General features: G+C 29.4%; 2 protein-coding genes across 4 annotated transcripts in view; both read right to left on the bottom strand.

Annotated features, from left to right (window-relative positions):
- Positions 1 to 4,534: 4,534 nt before the first annotated feature.
- Positions 4,535 to 12,324, bottom strand: Wdr92 (WD repeat domain 92; the record flags this gene model as incomplete). 2 transcript variants are annotated; one of them, XM_014420695.3, is given in 8 exon segments in its annotated part: positions 4,535 to 4,819; positions 6,488 to 6,585; positions 7,312 to 7,446; positions 8,920 to 9,035; positions 9,114 to 9,215; positions 10,381 to 10,511; positions 11,729 to 11,829; positions 11,903 to 12,324. In XM_014420695.3, coding segments are annotated over 8 exon segments (1,077 nt in total). In that variant the 3' UTR covers positions 4,535 to 4,611.
- A 5,102-nt stretch (positions 12,325 to 17,426) lies between these two features.
- The window catches only part of Lnpk (zinc-ribbon metal-binding protein lunapark), a 15,987-nt gene continuing 11,579 nt past the window's right edge, over positions 17,427 to 21,834 (bottom strand). For both annotated transcript variants that reach the window (XM_014420706.3, XM_014420705.2), the window contains exon 8: positions 17,427 to 18,834. In XM_014420706.3, the coding sequence (XP_014276192.1) occupies positions 18,590 to 18,834 (245 nt within the window). In that variant the 3' untranslated portion in view covers positions 17,427 to 18,589. The remainder of the gene's footprint in view (positions 18,835 to 21,834) is intronic.

Consider the following 21,834-nt stretch of genomic DNA (forward strand, 5'->3'; position numbering starts at 1 on the left):
ACATGGAGATATAGAGTCTCTCTCTATCTCCCACTCTGTTTACTATTTATATTAATGACCTTCCTTTCTCCATCTAACAATCTTAATACCTTATAAATTATAAATTGATGATGTCCAAATATACCAAATATGGGGAATATGTCCTTTCTGTCATTCGGCATATTTGCAGGGACAAAATAATCCAAGAAGACCTGAACGGAATCAAGTCACTCGGCAGTAGATAACAAACTGAAGTTTAATATAGAGAAGACGAAGGCAATTGTAATAGGTTCCAACTACCTCCTTAAAAACTGATCCTCATATTCAAACACTATTATAAACCTCAGAATCACTTTTTACCAAACTCTTCGATATCATCAACACCTTAAAGAAATTTAATTACCCATCGTTGTTTTGATGTGCCTCTAGGGATCTTGAAGCACAGTTAAAACGATTGATCATTTGTTTTATACACTTCATCTTTGGGGTTCCGAGGGACGCCTGTGTCCGTATAAATATTGACTAGCATCCTTCCTCTAGCAAGTTATCTAATCCCAATGGGCATCACACCTCTCCGATCTCCTTCAAGTTCTCTATCCACTTTCTTAGTATCTGTTTCTGGCACTCAGGTTTTCGCAGATCTTTTCTTATTCGATTCTCTTTTCTATAGGATTCCATTCTCTCCTTTATTCACTCCCCACCTTCAAATCCCTTTACTAACTTTACTTATTTCTATTTTTTTTTTTAAATATTTATTTATTGCTATTTACAACTGTACATTATAAAACATTTAGTAAATCTGGTCTAAGTTAAATTGGAGTGTTACAGGCGTGTAGAGAACCTGGTAGCACTCTAATGACATTTTACATTAGCTGGTCTCGTGGCTATCTTCTTTTCAGGCGCCTCGGAGGATTGTCAGGAATGGAAGATTAGAAACTAGGGGGTTATTTCTAATTTAAATTTATTAATACCTGCATGTCATAATAGAAATGTATGACTTTTTATACAATCGAAATTTATTAATACGAATTCATCGTAATTTGTCCTTTCTTATTATTAATTTTAAAATACTTTGTTAATTTATTATTACTAAAGGTTATAAGGTTATTCATTTCTGTTTAAAGGCTTAAATATATTACTCCATTATGATTTATTGTAATTTAATTATTTATTTTTTATTATTTTATATTTATTATTTATCAATATACATAATTATATTACTTCATGATGATTATTTTTAAATCCTTAAATATTTATTATCAAATTTTTAATTCGTTTATGTCTATTTAGTTTACCCAAAGAATCTAAAGTAGATGCCACTTGACATTCCTTTATAATTATTCTTAAGGGACATGATCCAAGATAAATAAAAGAAATATTATTATGGCAACTATGTAATGTCAACGTAATATAAATGGATTGTTAAATTGGAAATAGAACAGGAAATAATGATGATTTATCATACTACGGAAATATCATTGTATGGTAAGGAATCCTTCCAGTTTCTAGGACACAATGGGAACATTGATGAATAAAAGGTGATTCAGTAGTGCGTTACACGGAATGAGGACATGAAAGTCATTCATGAGTAAGTATATAAGTCATTCATAACCAAGAATCATCTTCCGACCAAAACATTGTCCTAAAAAAGGAATTAAATTTGTAATTGACACTATTTAGTGTTGAAAACCGAAAAATAAAAATTTAATAATATTGGATTAATCGTGAGCTTATGTTAAAATTGTATTCCATATTGGAGGCAGTAGTATGTTATGCAATCACGTGTATCTCGCTATTATAAATACCTGTATCGCACAATACTTAGGAAGGGGGAAAATAAATAAGATAAATGACTTATATAAGAAAAATATTTGTGTTTTCTCTTGAAATAAATTTTTCCTCAAGATTATTGCCCTGATATTTCCGCTAGATAGGACGTCGATCAGCTGATAGTCATCAACTTGTCCTTTGAAGTTGAAAAAAAAAATTAAATTTTAATAAAAACAAGTAAGGTGAATGCAAACCACTGCAGTGGAAAATTGTATAAGATGTCACTACTTCTCCGGGTACCACTTCAGTTGTTCACGTGGCACTACATTTTTCTGTGTAATGGATTATCGTCCAGTTATTCCACATTTCCAAACCTTCCTTTGTGCTATGGTTTCTTTAGAGCACTGGATTCTTTCCCATAGAAGTCTGCATACCACTAATTGACCTATGTGCGGCCCACTCCACTACCAGCTTAGAGTAAAGCAGTGCCCACTTCGGAAATTATTTGAAAATAAGGTTGCTTAAAATTGTATTTTGTGTTGAAATCTTCCAACTAACACACACAAATCATGATTAATAAAATAGATAATTATTATAATAAAGATAATTAATAAAATAGTTCTAACAATAAATTTTCACAAAAATATGTGTTGCTGGACCCTGCCGCGGACAAACTGTTGGGAATCACTACTCAAGAACCATAGGCCCAGTGCATTATTATTTGTTTGAACTGTTGTGGAAGCATTCAAGTGCCATTATTTCTAACAGGATGGATAGAAATTCTTTTTCCTGGCAATACAAAGAATTTAGATGGAGAATCAGATAATATAATTAAAACAGTTTACCAACACAGACTGATAGAACCAGTTATAATAAAACTTGGTACTCATATTTGACCAACAACCATACTTATGTTGTCAACCAAACCCAGCCTGCGTTCTTTATTGGGTTTGAGGTTCAATCAGCCTCACTTTTAACAGGCCAGGTGCTTGTAATGCAATTTTGGACATGTTCTCCTTTGAGCCAATACTGCTTTTGTAAGATTTTCATCACTTTCGCGGGTCAGGAGAAGGGCAACAACGATTTTGGCAGCTAATTCAGCGACATTGGAGGATGGATGTAACATGGACAATACTTTCAAAAATTAGAATAAAAAACAAACTTATCGACACCTTGGGTAGTTATTGAGATCCTAACCTTTAATTGAAAAAAATAAACTTGTATGTAAATATTCAATTTCAAATAAAGAGCGAAGAAATGTAATTCCTTTTGAATGATAGAAATCAGTCGTATCTAAAAATTTAAAGCTGTAAATAGTAAAAATTGTAAATAAACTATAATCAAGATGGTCACTAACAAATTAATTAAGAGGACATTTTCTGCAGATTTTGTTAGGAAAAGCATTGAATAATTTATGAATTATTTCTTTTTAATCATTAAATTAATTTATAAATACTCATTTAACACTAATGTAATCATGATTTATTAATGAACATTTTAATGTGAATTTGAAAATAAAATTACCAATTCTAATATTTGTTTACAAGGGTGACAATTAAAACTGATTTTAATGTACTGTTGACACCACGTGGCAATAATTTTATATCTATGTATTTTTTTTTTTTTTTTTTTTTTTAGTCAAATAACTCAAAAGTATAGTTAGTACAATATTATTAAATATTTTGTTGGAAAAAAACATGTATTCAACCCCATTCTTGGACATTTGTCCATTGGTCATGGACATTTCTTATTCAGTTTTACTAATATAAGTATATATCATTAAGGAATTTCAAGAAATGTGCAATCACATCACTTGTCAGCCCGTTTCTTGAGAACAATGCCAACCAATTTTTTTGAGGGTAAGACAATTGTTTTTTGGCAGATTAGGATCTTTTTTTCTGAATTTTTCGTCAGGTCATTTGTTTGGAATGACTTCAAATGCATTTTTATTTTATGTAAATGTCCATTTAAGTCACCATAAGATCTCTATTATATTACGAACAAGAATGTATTTTGCAATTAAACTATTGAAATTTTAGTGGAGCTTATCTGATAATGAGAGAGCAGAAGAGGGAACTTAACATGCTCTCTTGGCTCATCACTAAGAGAACTAGATCATGTAGTCGTGTGATTCAGGAGATATGAGAAAATTTGTATATGTGCTCTTTTAAACAAACAAAAAAATCAGTTATAACTGATACAATTAAATGTAAATACATTCACTTTTGAACAGAATAAACTTAAGTTTAGTAAGAGTTTTGATAAAAATGATTAGACGATTTTATTCATACTACATTAGAATTTAGAAAACAATTTTTTTTTTATCTTATAGATATGGGCCCTTTTGAAGTTTCTCATATAGTCATTAAACTATCCCAATGTTAATACTTGATGTTATAAAAGAAGTTTCTTAGGAAATCAGCCTTTCACTAATTTCATTGAAGGTTCGCCTTGTAGAACTGAAGGTTGAAGGGCATCTCTTTTTATTTAATATATTCCTGCTGTACAGATAACATGTTTTTCAAGTTCAACCTACCTGATTGTTATGCAGGTCACTGTCTTAGCACCCTTCTGACTTTAAACCAGAATATACTATCTTCTTGAAATATGCTTTTCACATTGAACAAAACTATATATAAACAAATTATCCTGGTACAAATATAAACAATGAAAGATTATTTTAAAATGAAGAAGAAAATTTGCACAACATAGTAAAATGTGTACACGAAGAAAACTATCATAACACTAGAAATTTAATATGGTTTATACTAATATAAAAAAAAAATCCACAAAAATAATAACATATATATAAATCCAGGTACCTATATCAACAGTTTGCATTGTGATATAAATTAGTTTTATTTAGTATAAGTTTAGCTTAGTAACAATGATCACTCTATGAGTCTGGTCAAAGGAAGTTGCCACAGCCAATCCCAGCTTGTCCGGACACCAATGGAAACTGGATATGGGTTGTGTGGAGAGAGTAACATTCTGGAGGAGTGATAAAGTACCAACAACGCCCACTGGCTGCCCTTCAGCATCTTCTCGCCACCTCTTATCAGGATATTTACTACAGTTGAAAAAAAAACAAAAAACATTTCAATAAAAAAATAATAATTTTAAAATGAAATATTCTTTTTGTGCCCAGTAAACAAAATAACTTTTGATAAATCTGAGCAAAGGTTTCTTAATAGAGTGGTTATATTTTTATTCATTTATTTACCTCTGCTCAGAGGGAATAAGCGAAATAAGTAAAATAACAAACTAAATGTAAGTATGAGATAAGAAAAACAAAAGAAAAAAATTAAAAATTGGAGTACGAAAAAAAAAGAAAAAATAATACTTACTACAAAAAAAAAAAAAAAATACAATACTTGGTGTAAGTTTGAAGTGTACAAATATAATAAAATAATACTATTCAAAATATAACCAATGGAAAATACAAGCTTTTTTTTTTTTTATAAATCAAGGTAAATAAATAATAAGAAAAAAAATTGTCTATGAATTACAGATAGTCATCATATTTAGTAATGAACAAAATTTAAAAAGAAAACAAAAATATAAAACAAATGAAAATGTCTTGATGAGCAAAAAGTAAAGTGAAATATTTTGAAAAATACAAAAGTGTTGATTACTTGCATTGATTAAACTAAAGGTAAACCACTAAGAAATAAAATTTAAAAAAAATTGATATATATACAAATGTGAATCAGTGTGACTGTGAGGTATGTAGTTTCCTTATTTTAAGGAGTGGTTACATTAGTAAAATGTCCTCCCACTATAACATGACTTGCACCTTTTTAGATTTATTCGAAATATAATTTAATCAATGCCAAACCAAATTTTACCAAACTATTACTGCATCTCATATTCAAGTTTAACCTGTAATACAAAGAACATTATCAAGTCTTTCAAAAATTATATTTATAATTTATTTCTTTATGACTTCTATTATGTATGGGAAAAGCCTATGATGATATTAATAATCTGTTAATTATAGAGGTGAACTAAACCAATGTGGAGCCTGTAGCAAATATTACCTAGAAGCCCTAGGTTTCGAATGATAAAGAAAATAAAACATAACTTTTGTAAACAAACTTCTCTCGATTTAATGTGAGTAAATATAGAAATAACACTAGACATATCAATAAGATTCCATAAATATTCCTCTTGGTTAGCATCAACAATATTTGAAGCTGATTTCAAAGGTTCTTCTCCTGTAAGAGACTTTAACTTCCAAAATCAACCAAATTATTAAAACCAAAGAAACAAAATGAAAATTATAGCAAAAAATGTCCAACTTACTCAACAATGCAAAGTTCATCATCTTTCAAACAAACGAACACTTACAAAACATCTACTTTTATAAACTTAAAGTACTAAATTTAAAGAAAATTTAAACTGTTTTTGTATTCTATAAAAACATTTCTTTAAAGCAAAAATAACTCTTAATGGTGGATAGCCAGGGCTGGTAAATATTTTTACAAGTTAAACATTTGCTACACTAGGCACAGGGCTTGTAGCATTTGCTAATCTGGCTCTGGTTAGTTAGAAACCTGAATAAATAATAAAGGATGGCAACTTGTTATTATTTTTTTTTCCTCTCAGTATATATCAAAAACAAAAAAATATCAATGGCTTGAAAGTGTTTTTAGCACATTCAGTTGGTGCAGCTAAATACTTTATAATGAACAATATAAAAAAAATAAATAAATAAAAATAAAAGGTAATTACTTACTATTGCCAGAGGCACAGAGATCCATTTCCACCACATGTCATAAATAAATCCCTATTCTGTGGTAAGTGGCGAACAGCCCAAATGGTCGATTTGTGAGCCTGTCAACATTTGCAATACACAACATAATAATTTAATACAGCCAATTGCATCGGGAATCACAAATAGAGACAATAGAGGACTACATAAAAAAAAAAAAAGTTCATGAAGTTTCACTCTCAATTATCTACAATTAAAGGAACAGTGCCTATAACTTGGGAAACCCAACCACAATCAGAAGCCAAGGCTGCTGTAGAACATTGTGGTATAAATTCTATATTTATTGGTTCTGTTATTGTCACTCTAAAATTTTATTTAATCTTAATTTTTTTTCTCTTCATTTTTTTCTCAAATTCATTAGATTTTTTTTCCCCATTAGAAGTCAATTATTTATTTTGTTAAATCCATTAATGTCATTGTTTTTGTTATTAACTTTTTATGTTTTATTAAGAATTATTATTTTAATCTATTTATTTTATCTTAATTTTTTTTATAAGATTGTATATAGTTAGGGGTGTCTTTTGTATGAGACTATACCCTTCCCCATAATCAATTGTTAAAAAAAAAAAATTTGCCCCGGCCCACTTAAATTTAAAAAAAATTAATGTAAGGCACACCAGGCCGACCTGGTATTAAATAATTATTTAATACATACAGCATCATAATATCATGAACCGTGAAAGAACTAATTTTTCTTTTTTAAATCTATTTTTCAAAAATATAGAATTATCATAAAACATTAAAATTTCTTACAGTCTTAGATAAAACAAATAATCATTATTAATTACCTTTTCCTTCAAGGAAGTGAACCCTCTTGAGGCATGCTGTGTCCTTAGATCCCAAACATAAAACTTAGACTCAAGAGTGGTAGCTACCAGCTTATTCATTTCAATTTCTTTCCGATCAAATTCTAAACAGCATACCTTTATTGAATTAAAAAAAAAAATTCAGTGTAATGGACAATAATAAATCACAACAATATGAAGAGTAAGCGGGAAGAATGATTTTAGTTACAAAAAAATTTAAACGGGTAAGATTGAAGTTTAATATTTCAGTTTATTTACACAGTAATTTCACAATTTGAAACCCATAAATATTGTTCGAGATCTTTCACTTATGTACTTTATCTTTCTCTGTAGGTAAACTTATGAAAAAGAAATCCTCCAGATCATAAAGTGAAAAAATTAATGAAACAAACATTACCAAATTGAAACATAAGGTAAACAAAAATAATATAATCATTTGATAGTAGTCCTTATTTTTCACAAGATGCCATTGCAATTTAAATTTTCACAGAAAGTGTACTTAAATCATTATTTCCATGGTCTACAAACATACTAATAAAAAGTTACTAGAAAATAAATACAGAAATTTTTTCATTAATTGTTTAGATTATGTAACATATTTATTATGTTTTTGTTTAAAAATTTATTAGAAACAGTCTCTAAAATTCTACTATGATTCAGTCCAGATATTTTAGGGAAATAAATACTCTTTAGGACCACACTTTAATTCGGTATATTTTTAAATTAAAGTCTTGGGTGATTTAAAAAATTAGTTATTTAAAAAAATTATAGCATTGCTGAAAGAAAAAGTCAATTATAAGAAATAACTCCCTTCAGTGAAGACAACATCAATTTTCAGGGTCAGTTTTTTAATTGGGCTACCTGTGCCTTAAAAACTTGTAGACAAAAAATACATCATTTCTAAAACCTTGATTTGAAATACTAATTAATTAATATTTGAAGTAATTATTGTGTTTTATTTTAATTTGTATATGTAACAGGCATATGAGGAACACATAAATGCTAAAACATTGCATTTATTTCACAAATAACAATAAAAGAATGATCATTTTAGAGATCAAAAGGTCAAAACAAAGTTTTTTTTGCTAAATTAGAATTTTTTTTATGAATGAGAAATTTTAAGGGGTTTCTGAAAAAAAATCAGATAAGTTAAAAGTTGTCATTTTGTGTGAGAGAAAAATCTAAGATTAAATTATTTCATTCATCTGTATTTTAATGGCTGGAATGAAGCTATGCTTGTCTTAGTTTTCATCAAGTTTCTAATCAAAATACTTTGCCTTGGTTGTTTTGAAATAATTTAATAAGATTTTAGGACATAACTGGTTTCAGTTAGTAATCCATACAAGATAATTAAGGTATCATTTTTATTTTTAGAAAACTACATAAGTTAATTAACATTAGACTTGAAAATTTAATAAAAAGGAAATTAGAACATTAACAAAAATGTGAAAACAAATAAGTAATTCACATAACAAATTTATATTAAATTTAAACAAATCTTAAAGAAAATTTAAAAAAATATAGAAACAAATACAATTATTTTCAAAATATAAAACAATTAAAGAAAAATAAATAATTTAAGGTTTTTACCCCATTCTTTATGTTTGTTTCCCATCTGATTGACATATTTTTCAAATCAAACATTTTAATATCACCATTGTCATAGCCAGCACAAACTACCCTTTCCTCATTGTTGTACGAATTGCCTAGAAGATAAAATATCATTAATAATAATGATGGTAGATTAAATCATTCAAATTACTTAAGTCAGAATCATGTCTAACCAAATGTAACAGCCCAACAGTCTCGTTTCTGCTTAATTTCACTTGGTTCCATGACAACAACAGGTTTATCTTTCTGCCTTGGATCCCATACTTTCACAAATCCTGAAATACAAAAATTGAAATATGGCACTTAATAAATAATTATATAGGGGGATGGTCAGGGTTGCGGTCAAAAGAGAAATAAAAATAGTTGTAAACTATTTTTATTTCTCTTTTGACCGCAACCCTGACCATCTCCCTATCTATCAATTTTTACGGTCAACTATACATACATATATATAATAAATAATTAGAATAATTTATTTTATAGAATTTATAAAGGATGTATTTCTAACTTTTTTTTTAGAAAAACCAAGTTAGTTTCATTTAGTTAACCTAGTTTTTTCATTTATTAGCTATAACAAACAATACAAACTTGTAACACTTCCAATCTTTTAAAAACATTTTATTAAAAAAACATAAAGTCATGTGTAAAATATACCTAAAGGATTTACCATCCTTAAAAAGTTTTACTGAGATAACAATAAATAGAGTTAACAGAACATAAACATTTAAAATAGAAAATTATATTTGATTTTCAGATTTATATTAGTTCTTGATTGACAAAGAAATCTTAAACTTTTCAAAATAATGTGTGTAAGTTCATTAAAAATTGATGTGGTAAGTGTATTAATTGAGAAAGTGATCAACAATTATGAATCTCTGTTATGATGAACAAACAGCTTTTTCCAAAGAATTTCATAAATAGGAAAAAATACATTTTTTTTTTGTTGGCTCTACAGCCTTGTAGATCTTTGGCCACCAAAACCAGCCTTCTGGTTCATCGATCTCTTTTGCATCTTTGTTGATTCTGTCCATCTGGGTTTTTGGCCTCCCACAAGGTCTCTTTTCAACTATATTGGAATTCCTTGTTATGTAGAGGTATTCTCATAGATTACTGCAAGCCACAAGCCCCACCTATCTTAACCTCCTTGCCTTCATGTCATGAAATATTAACTCACCAGTTTCTACAAGTAGTTTTCTGTTAGTTCCTTTTTATGTGTTAAGGCTCTCATCCCAGTCACCGGTGATTGTATGAAGGACTTTTCTTACAAATTCCTCAAGTCTGCTTTCGAAGGTGCCTGTTAAAGCCCAGGTCTCTCACCTGTTTATGAGAGCTTAGGAAAAGATATACAAAATAAAAAAATCTTACAAACAATTTACCTGCTATATATTTAGATACAACAGTTAAACAAAAACTTATGTTATCAATAAAAGTTGACATTACCATCTCTTCCACCCGTTACTATCTCTGGTGCTCCACAACCAACGCTTTGCCCTCCAAAACCATCTATACTATTCACTATTTCTGTATGGGCATCTACTGAATATAAGGCTTCATTCATATTCTCAATATCCCTGACAAAAAGAAATTGATTTAACAGAAATAGTGCTAAGATATAAAACTGAGGAAATTAGATGACAAGGGCATCTTATTGGGAATGAAGTATCACTAAATATTTTAAGTCATTAAAAAAAAAAATCCACTAATATCGATGATATCCTAGTCCATATTAATTTAATTATCAGTAAGGCAAAATTCTTGTAAGACAAATATTTAAATTTGGGATTTTTTAATGAACTGTAAATCACTTTAAAAAAAAAATTTCTATCCTAAGAAAAATTAGTATGAATAGTGTTCTTTATAAAAGTTTTTACAGGATGAATCTAACAAAGTAAATATATTTTATTTAAGAGATTAGTATAACTGGGATGGCAAAATTTTGTTGCAAGAACATCCAATCCTTTCAGTCCAAAGTTTTACAAATAATAGTTAATGCTCCATATTACAGAACAATCAAAACCTTACACCATGAACTCAACATCCCATATGTTCTTAACTTTCATTCAGATTTTAAAACTTTTACCTCATTCATTACCCTAATCCCTTTGTACAATCGCTATTCAGCATCAACCATAACTAAAATACTCCTTGTTTTTAAAACAACAGTAGTCCTGGGAAGTTTTCTAAATTTCTTGTTCAAATCCAGTAATGAGCGTATTATGTTATTATTTAATCAGTTTTTATTATATCCATTTATATTTTTTTTTTATTTTGTTAGTTTTATTGTTACCATTTATATTCTTTTCTTCTTCTTTTTTTATGTGTACATGGTGTGAATGGGTACTTAAAACTATATAAATAAATAATAGAAAAAAAACAGATCAGCATAAGATATAAAATCATGGAGAAAAAAAAAGGTAGATTATTTCATGCACTCAAAAGGGGAATTTTTAACAAAAAATAGTCCTTTATTTAAAAGATCAGCTGACTATTTCCTAATTTTTTTTATTTTACTTTAAAGCCCCTCTTTTTTTCTTTTTATTATTTCTTTCTAGCATAAAAATTTGACGCTTTCGAACTACCGATAGTTCAAGTCCTAGAGCGATTGATTCGGTACCATCATGCTAAAGAGTCTTCAATCTAGCTCTTTCATACTTGTGTTTACACAATCGCATTAGTAGCTAAAAATTGTGTTACTTGTAAACAACTGATCAACAACAACTCGTTCCAGAATAATTGAGAAGCAATACAACACTTTTATTTTTGTATAATCTAAAAACAACATAATTACCATATTTCTAGTCCTCCTGTAAAACCACCCGTTGCCAGATGTCGCTGTTTCAGAGAAGATGCACCGAAGGTACAGCACTTGATGGGTAAATCTTTCACTGTCTATTTTAAATTAAAGCAAAATAATTCATAAAAATATGGTAACTTAAAACTATGTAAAAACTAAATAATTTACCTCAAATATAAGAGAAGATTCGCCGGAAGTAAGTTCGTAAATCTGAATGATACCTTTGTTGTCTGGTTTGCACCCCATAACGATGTATTTGGCAGAGCAAGGAATCCATTTTCCATCAAAAAGGTTATAAGTCACAGGTTTTTCTGCTAGTGAAATTATTTGTGGTTTTTCTAATTTATTTTCCATTTTAGAACCTTATCTTAGATGAAGGCTTCACAAACGAAACAGTTGCTAAGATACTGTTGCTATGAAATCCGCAACACGTAAAAACCATAGTCAAGTTATTAATGGACTTGACTCGTTCTGTACTTACATTAATTAAACTACATAACGAATTCCACTAATAACTTGACTATGCACCTCATTCTCCCTTCCTTAGAGGTAGTAGGGCAGAAAGGGTTCCAAAAACCCTGTAAACATTATCCTATTACTCCTTTCTTCTCATGCTCCCTCCTCCCTCTTCTACTCTTTTTTCGACTTCTGACTGTTTTTCTTTTTATTTAACATTATGTTTTGTCTTTAAATATTAACTATTTTAATTTTTTCTTCTCTGAGTAATCAACATGAGGAGGCCCCTCACCTCCAGATATTTTCTAGCAGAATTCATATAGAACGGACACATCAAAACAACAAGATAAGTATTTCACCGTATACATTCAAGTACCATTGGTAGAAAAAAGGTAAATACAATGTTATTCTTCATTTTATAGTTTTAAATGAAAAAAGTATTTGGCAATTAATGGGTATATAAACGACTATAAATTGGACTACCAGTAATAAAGAAAGAAAAAAAGATTACTGCCGCTGTAACGAAAAAAATACTAATTAAAATTTTCAATGGTATTTTAGTTCGCTTCTGTTGGGTGATTTGAACTTTGCCAAACTAATATTATATTTAGGATGAGGAGGATATCATTGATAAGATTTGAAATAAGGAGATGAGTCTCAATAGATTTAAAAGTTTGTTATTATAACATAAAATGTTTTTAAACACGAAAATGATTAATAGTAGATATTGAAAATTTCTACGAAATGACATATAATAGCTATTCATGTAAGAACTATTATAGTATAGTATCCGTTAACCTAAACATTGTTAACCGAAAATTACGACTAACCCAAATAAAAAAAAGTTTAAATTTTTCTCTTAAAAATAATGTAAAATGGTTTCTCATAATTTAAGAAGTGACTAGTTTTTAAAAGAAACCAGTGTATAGTTAAAGACGAATAAATTACCTGCAAACCTTAACTCGGTTGATTGTAACATGTGAGATAAACCAAAGGAAGGAGCGAATATTGATAATTTAAATGAACCCATAAAAAGGAGACAAAACTAGTCATTATGCTCAATTCTTTAATTTTTATTTTGTATGACTCCCTTCTTGGTCATTTCTGGCGTATAGGAGGAGGATCTACGGCATACGACTTATAACCTTGGGGGAATCAAGTTTGCATTTCGTGGGACCACAACATAAATAAAAGTCGACCCCCCAGTCCTGATTCAAGCCGGTGCCACTAAAGTCATGAGCCAGTTAAAGTAGGCACTTTAAATCGCTCGGCTACTAACGTTCCTGCTCGAAAATTGTTATGGATTAACGGCCAGAAAAGAGGGGAGGAAAAATCCTTCAGTCACATACACTTAGAGCTCATAGGTTATCTCCACTTTCCTGGCAAAAAAAAGTCCAGAAGGGACACACACCCTCTCAATTCAAACCGCAACTCCTATAACCAACATTTTGAAGGTTTCAAAATATAAAATCTTTTCTACTGCATAAAAAAAAAATCTTGAGATTTCGAGCTCTTCATACCCACGGGAAGGATATCGACCTTTCTATGTCCTAGTTGTGGTGTTCCGGAGACTAATAAGAACATAATCTTGGACTGCACCGCCTTTGATGCACTAAGGACCAGATTGATGAGAGAAACCCGACTCTACGCCCTCACAGAGGACGATTTCCTTCAGCTAGTAACCGAAGAAAACTACCCATATTACAAAGAATTTACCAACGTTTGGAAAACTCATAGCCAAAAATTGAAAATGGTAAATTTTATTGTAAGCATTGTAAATTGATTTATTAGCAGTAGTTCGATACTACGGATACAAGTATAATATCGAACTGCTGCTGTACACCTGGAATTGCTTAAAAGGCTGTTGAAGGTGGAAATAAATAAGAAATACCTAAAAAAAACTAAGTTTCTCAAGAATAATTGAGCCTTATCTTCTTCCTTCACTTTACGATCTCCTTGATCAGATTCTCCAAGTGTCACGGTCTTCTGCATCTGCTTTCCAATTTCGATTAGGTATCTCAAATCATAGTCTCGCCGAAGCACTTCGATGGTATTTATCATTGAAATTACCAAGTAATTGATCCTGGCCTTCCAAGACTTATGATTCGAACCACATCCAACTCATTTATCTGCCCGCACAGTGCCGTCTTCTCCATTCATTTTCGACTTATACTCTCCCATAGATTTAGCGAAAAATGTGCCTCTCGAACATTTGCAAGGAACACTTATCGGCTCTTGTCATCCCACAAACCTACATGTAAAGATCTTTAAGGGATAAGCTTCGCGCTCAGTAATTGAGGTTGCTTTTCTATTGAGACCTCAGTCCAAAAAAAAAACAAATCAATTTGCAGCAATAATCCCGGTTCTTTACTGCCGATAGTGACTCACTTTTGGCAAGAAAAGATCTTTATTCTTTTGTTTTTATTTTAAACAATAGCTGAAAATGCACTCAGTTTTGAGATAATCTGAATGCTTAATGGATGATTGAGAAACTGCAATAACATTAACATACTTCACCAATCTACACAAAACTTAGTAATAATTTAAGGACCTATAAACTAAACGAAAGATAACAAAGTGAATATACGTAAACAAAGTAGAACCAGTATTTTTCGATTACGTGGGAATCGGAAAAAAATAAAATAATCAAAGCCAAAAAGTTCTATTTTTGTCATTTCTATGCAAATTGTTATTTAAAGAATTTATTTAAGGAAACTAAAAACAAATCTAACTTAATTTTTCATTAAAAAAATGTTTTTTGTTTAACTTTACTCATCATTTATATTTTTCTAATACAGTTAAACTCATATAATGCAATCAGCAATGTTTCCTTTTTCTGCACATAACACCAAATCGATTGGTGTATAATAACCTTTAAATCCATACAGAGTAAACATGGGAAACGATAATGTTTTAAAAAATTTATAATTTCATTTTTTTTATCAGCTCTTGGCGAGAACCCTCGGACACCTGTAGAATATTTTTTGACTTATTATCACAACGGAAAAGTTCATTAAAATCGGTGGACCCACGGCCGTAGCCTCTTCTTGTTAGTTATATTTCCTTATATTTTGGAAGCAACCCTTTAGAGAATCGGTTATATCTTCAAACTTATACAGAAAGAACACATCATGTATCTCTTGCATAACTTTCTTGGACCAATAACTATATCCCCTTTATACAGAATTATCCATATGTCAGCTAGAGGAATATGCAGATTTGAGCAAATATTCTATTGCAAAATTTAGAGTGTGTTGGTTACTGTCCTCTACATCCCTCAAATTTTTGACACTCCCATAAGTTCTTGGAAATATTTGCATTAGATGGTCATTTTATCATCCCATATAGATTCTGTCAGCCTCCTCCAATATCCAAGGAAATTTTCTCAGATAACCAGATGGTATTCAAAATTATAAACTGATGAATCAAAATGAACATATGATTTGAAGCTTCATCCTGTACTATTGTTCAGTTTAATAACATTCTATTACCTAAATACCAGGGCTGAATCCTGGACAAAAACCTCATCTAAATTCCACATACTACACTAATCTAATCCATGACTGTCTTCACATCTATCTGATTGAGCTTTAAGGGACATAAAAGCATTTGAATATTAAAAAAAAAAAACACATGCCCTACATATTCTGTATGTTCTTGACACTATATAAACCAATTTTTTTAAATTTCATCTAAACCTTTCCAATCATCCAAATCCTCCAGTTCAATCCTTACTTAGTTTTAATCATCCACCTCAAAGGTAATGTTATCTACTGAGAAATAAATTTAACAATTCGAGTTCTCTGTGTATACTCAGGCTCAATACCAGCGATGTGGTGAGGGAGATGGGATAGAATCTGTAAGAGCTCTGTTTTACCGCTCAAGCACTGAGGAGAGAATTGGTTAGCAGATCCTTAGGCTGAGTGAGTATATTTTTTAAATAAGGACATGATTGGTTTATTTATCACTATTTGTGCCCACAGTTTCATCCATGTTAAAGTTAGATTATATATGCCTATTCCATACAAATGATGAGTACATGACCAAATGCACCTAATTAACTGAATCACAACAAAAATTCAAAAGTAAAAACAACAGGATCAATCACAAAAAAAAAATTGACTTCATAAAAAGCATTTTTATATTATCCGAGAGAAAATAGTCTTAGACCTCAATCTACAGCCTTATCACACATACAGTATAATCATCATTAAGTGTATCAATATGTTGTAACTTTGCTAACAATGGTCCACTTTATTTAGATGGTTATTGTCCTGTCTGTGTCTGGTAAAAGATTCAATTATCTTTTAAATAAGCAGCTACAATGTTCTGGGAGGTGTAGTTTTGGAGTTATTTAAAAAAAATTAGCCAGTTGCTTTTCATTAAAAGGCTACAGCTCTCAACCTTTTTTGCCCTAAATCCTTCCTCGATAGTCTAACCTACAAAAAATGAGTTTTTCAAATCATAACCCATTTAAACAAACTCTTAAGCTTTAAACAAATGATAGTTTATATATATCATATTATAGTTTGACTTATTACTATTTTCCTTTTATTCAAGTATTTGAATTATGTTGCTTTGAATGAAAGCAAAATTTAAGACTTTACATTTCGAGGTACATAGTAAGCAAAACACAAATTTAAAAAAATGTCCTATGCAGGTTTCCACTGATATTATTGGATTAATTTTTATTTACGATTTTAGTATGAATGTCCATATCACTATTATTTATTACCCAAAATGATTATAGATTCTAATATTTTTCCAATAAAAATAAATAATAGCACCAATTGACAGATTTAATGACTCAAACTCCTGTAGATACTGGGTAATACACTCTTCAGGAATAGTTAGCAGACTAATGAGATATGTATTTGATTATTTTTATCATAAAAGCAGCATTGTTTAACACATTAGATGATGCCAACTTTCCCCTCAAAATCACCTATTTTATTCTACAGAGCAACCAGAATCCATTTCCATCCATCTGATCAACCAGAATACCATTTCAATGGCACAATGATATTGTGTTGACTGTAGGTTTATAAGTCTATATTATATCTGATCAGTTTGATCAGATAATAACAAATGAGCTAATGTTCCATAACAAGATTTGATTTTCCAGCAACTATGACACTAAATTCAATGCTAAAAAATGGTTTATACTATAGCATTGCTAAGACATTAAAAAAAAAATCCCATTCCTAATAACTTGTTGTAGCAGGAGAAACAATAATTATATTAACAAAATATTGAAAGTTATATTATCTTCCATTTAAATTATTAACAGCAGATGAATAAGAATATTTCTTAAAATTAAAGGCACATCCTTCAGTATCACAAATCATACTTTACCACTTTGATTCAATCGAAGCATTGATACAATTTAAGTTATCATGATTAATCTTTATTGATATAAAAATATATAAAATTATAACAAATAAATAAAATTATGAAACCAAATAAACATTCATCTGTTTCAATATGAAATTATAGTTTTTACAACTGTAAAAACAAATTAATAAATGCAAAAAAGACTAATTAATTTTTAAAAAAGTTAAATTAATTCAAGTTGTACAAATATTGACTCTTCGAGGGATCTCATGATCTATCAACATTAAAAAAAAAATTAAATTAACAAAAGAATCTAAAAAATAAGTATGAAAAATATGGTGTCATGATCACTCAAATTTTAAAAATTTATATTTAGGATTTATTTATCATAAAAATATTTTTTTTTCAATTAACATTAAATAAACAATATTAAATCTTCCTTTAAATTAATAATAAACAGAACATAACAATTTCCACAAATAAGTAACTTATAGATTGATATATTAGATCTATAAATATAATTAAATAAGTATCTATTGTGCAGTTTTTAAGTTATTATGTTTATTTTATTACAAATATACATAGTTCCATATATCTGTAAAAAATAACCAAGATTAAAAAAATCATTATGAACTGGACACAATTCAACAGAATAAATAGAGTAAAACATTTTACAAGTGTATTAGTTATTGCTGAGGTTATCAACTGACTACATAAGGCGTTTGGCCTTTAAGGCATACAAGAGTAGTCTGGCAAAAGTATACAGGACACCCCACACCTAAGCTACCCTTTTTTCCAATTCATATAAATATATATGTATATATATCAGTCGAAGCTTAGCATAGACTAGAACATTAAGTCATAAGGAAGAGCATCAATCAAGCATAGATAACCATGAGCAATGAACAAAAAACAGACATTATACAAATCTATTGATTAGGAAAATAACTTTATGCCGTTCATAGACTGATTGAAGTTATCAATAGATTCTCTTCACATTTTTATAATTGTTTCAAGATGAATTTGGATAGGAAAGAAAATATAAATCGGTTAATAAATTGAAATTTAGTCAGTGACTTGAAGGGGCTTCCGGGGACGGATGCCATCAGAAGGATTGCCGCTTTCATCAGATTCAGCATCCGACTTTGAAGCATCTGCCTCAGAATCTTCTAATGGATTTCGTCTATCATCTTGCACACCTTTATCGTTATTCTTAGGAGTAATGTTCATTTTTTGTTCACCTTCTTTATCTTTTTGTGAACTGTCACTGTCTTCCAATTGCTGTTTAATCACGTCATCAATCTTCCTCTCTGAAACCAAGATATTAATGACTGATCTGGATGAATAACTATTAAATTATATAATGTGAGAACAGAGTACAAAATTCTATAAAATAATGATCAATTTACGAATGGAGTATACAGAGATGTAAAAAAAAAAAAATCAAAAAAAAATCTGGAGTGCAAACTCAAAATATTTTCTTTACCATGATGTCCTCCAATACAAATATTCTTTGCTGTTATCTTTGCTAATAGTGGCCTAAATTTTTAATTATTTTTTTTGTTCGGCTTTATGGACAATTAAATTATCTAGATTACCAACTGAACTGTTTAGTGATAGGCAGTGAAGGGCTCCACTTTTTGAAATGGCTGCACTCAGTAGATAACTTTGCATAACATAATTACTAGATAGGTCAACTTTATATGAAATGGATTTATACTTATATATTTATTTATTTCACTTATCATTATCATCACCTATATTGTTAATATTCCATCACATTTTTTCACTTATTTCTATACTTTATTACTTATTTTTAATCTTTTTATGTACTTCTTTTTATATCTCACCTTGTACTTTTATATATATTTTTATTTTATTTTGTAAACTTTCACTTCAGATTTTTAAATTACCTTATTTCACTTTATATTATTCATGTTACTCCTGTTATCTTTACTATTGCTATTATCAGTGTAGGTAAATGATTATTTTCACGATATATAAATACTACAGTTGTTATCATTGTCTAATTATTTTTCTTACTTATTTCTTTGTAATTTTTTTTTTAATACTCTTTATTTACTTTTACTTATTATTAGTTACTTCTCTTACAATCATTGTTATTATATCCTATATTGTATTAACTACCGTAACTATATTTTCTTCAGTATATACTCATATTATTAGTAACGATTTGTGTCATTCTAATTTTACTTAGTTATTCCTAGATTAGAAAATTATTATAGTTATTATTATTATATTTCTGTATCTTTCTCTTATTATTTTTCATTTTTCTTCATATCTTTATGACTACTTACTGTATACGCGACATATTTGAAATAGAAATATTACCCATTAAACGGCTGGCCACCTCCTCCCCACTTCCGCTTTATAGTCGCCTTCTGTTCAATCTTTACCTTTGAACAGGTAGGTGGTTCTGACTTGTTCTTTCCTCATTTATTATCATTTTAATATCAATATTATTTTTTTATATATAATTCTTTCAAGACGTTTATTGAATCTCAATTTTTTTTTTTGTTTTGTTCCTCTCCTGCACTTTTTTAACTGTATATTTTACGTACTTTTCAAAAATTTTTACTCTTACCATTGTTACTTATTTTTTATTCTTATCATTGTTTATTCAATTTTATTTTATATTGATACTATTTTAAGTCTTCCTTCCTTTTATTTATATGTAATTTCTAATCACTTTATTTTTACATAATATTTATCCTAACTTAAATTGCCTTATTGCATCTTATTGTTGTAATATTCTGTTTTTTTTTTTTTGTTTTGTATCTTTTTAACCCTGATGAAGCCCTGCAAAGTGGGGTGAAACGTCGGAAAATAAATAGTTGTAAACTATTTTTGTTTCTCTTTTGACCGCAACCCTGACCATCTTCTTATATATTTATATGAAATGGTGCAGGTTTTAGTGGGAATGGTACCTCCTAACTTCCCTCCAGCAAGAAATGACCTAAAATGTTTACAAAACATTTAGTTCAATAGGAATTACATAAAATCTATAGGACGAAACTGTTGAAAAACTCAACAAGTAGAAGAAGGCAATCCATAAGGACACAACTAAGCAATGGAACTGATAGCAGGTGAAGACTCTCAAAGGAAATAAAATCCTCAGAAAATATTTCACCACAGTAAAATATCAACTAAATGCAAAATGGTACTTCCAGACTATAAGACTAAACCATTCCACACAAAACATTGGTATTTCCAAGCCAAGCTACACAGTCTTGGCCAGTGACTCCCAGTGCTCTAGTTATGATGTTTTAGAGGCTGGAGAACATGAGATCATGAGCCTCAACTGCTTTTAAAGCATAAAGGTCACAATGACCTAAATCACAGGAATTCAATGTTCTGGCTTTTCTGTAAGTTTATTTACAAAGCTTACAAGATTATTTACAATCAAGAAATTTTATAACACTAAATATTTAAAACATCATCAGGGCATATTTTTGAGAAGGCAATATAAATATTGAGTCTGGTGTAGATTTTAAATTTGCTTTATTATTTCCTACAATTATACTTCAATGGGAAATGTATTATAGGAGATATAGGGTATAATGAAGTAGCTAAGAGGTCCCGAAACCAACGACAAGTTTGAAGTGTTCCATGGACATAAATCGAATAGTAAATGATAATGTCTAATATCTTAAAAGATAAGAATAAAACAGGATCAATCAATTTTTGAGAAAATTAAATAAAATAATGAATGCCTATATCATTCATACTGTCCTCAATATCTGAACGGTTTTAGTCGATATATTGTTAGGTTAGTGGTAAAAGTGATCAAGCTATGTTCAAACTAATAACACTTGATCATTTTTACAATTAACCTGCCCAAGTAATAATGAGATAAAATCTGGTTGTTGTAAATAACTAGGTAAGTTGAATAGCAAAAAAATTGAGTTAACTGCACTTAAACTGTTCTCGGGACGTTTTAAGTCATGTTAAATTGGTTAAATCTAGCCTTCCATTGAGAATATCTACATAATTGAAAGCAACCAGACAACTAATTTAACATAACTTAAGACATCCCGAGGATGGTTTAAACCAGTTAACTCAATTTTTAGGCAATTAGACTAACCTAGTTTTTCAAGACTGCTACATATATAACTTAAAAGAAACATGGTTAATTTTAAGCAAAAACACAGCAGTTAAATATGAAGTTTAAGAGTGAAACATAATTTAAATTAATCCTAAGTTACTGGTTCATTATTTCTATGATAAAAAAAAAGAAGAAAAGTCACTGCCTTCATAAGGGGTATTCATGATCTATGTTAAAGCGTGTT

Source organism: Halyomorpha halys, unplaced genomic scaffold (genome assembly GCF_000696795.3).
Source record: "Halyomorpha halys isolate HHAL.00 unplaced genomic scaffold, Hhal_1.1 Scaffold286.1, whole genome shotgun sequence".
Classification (NCBI taxonomy): Eukaryota; Metazoa; Arthropoda; class Insecta; order Hemiptera; family Pentatomidae; genus Halyomorpha; species Halyomorpha halys.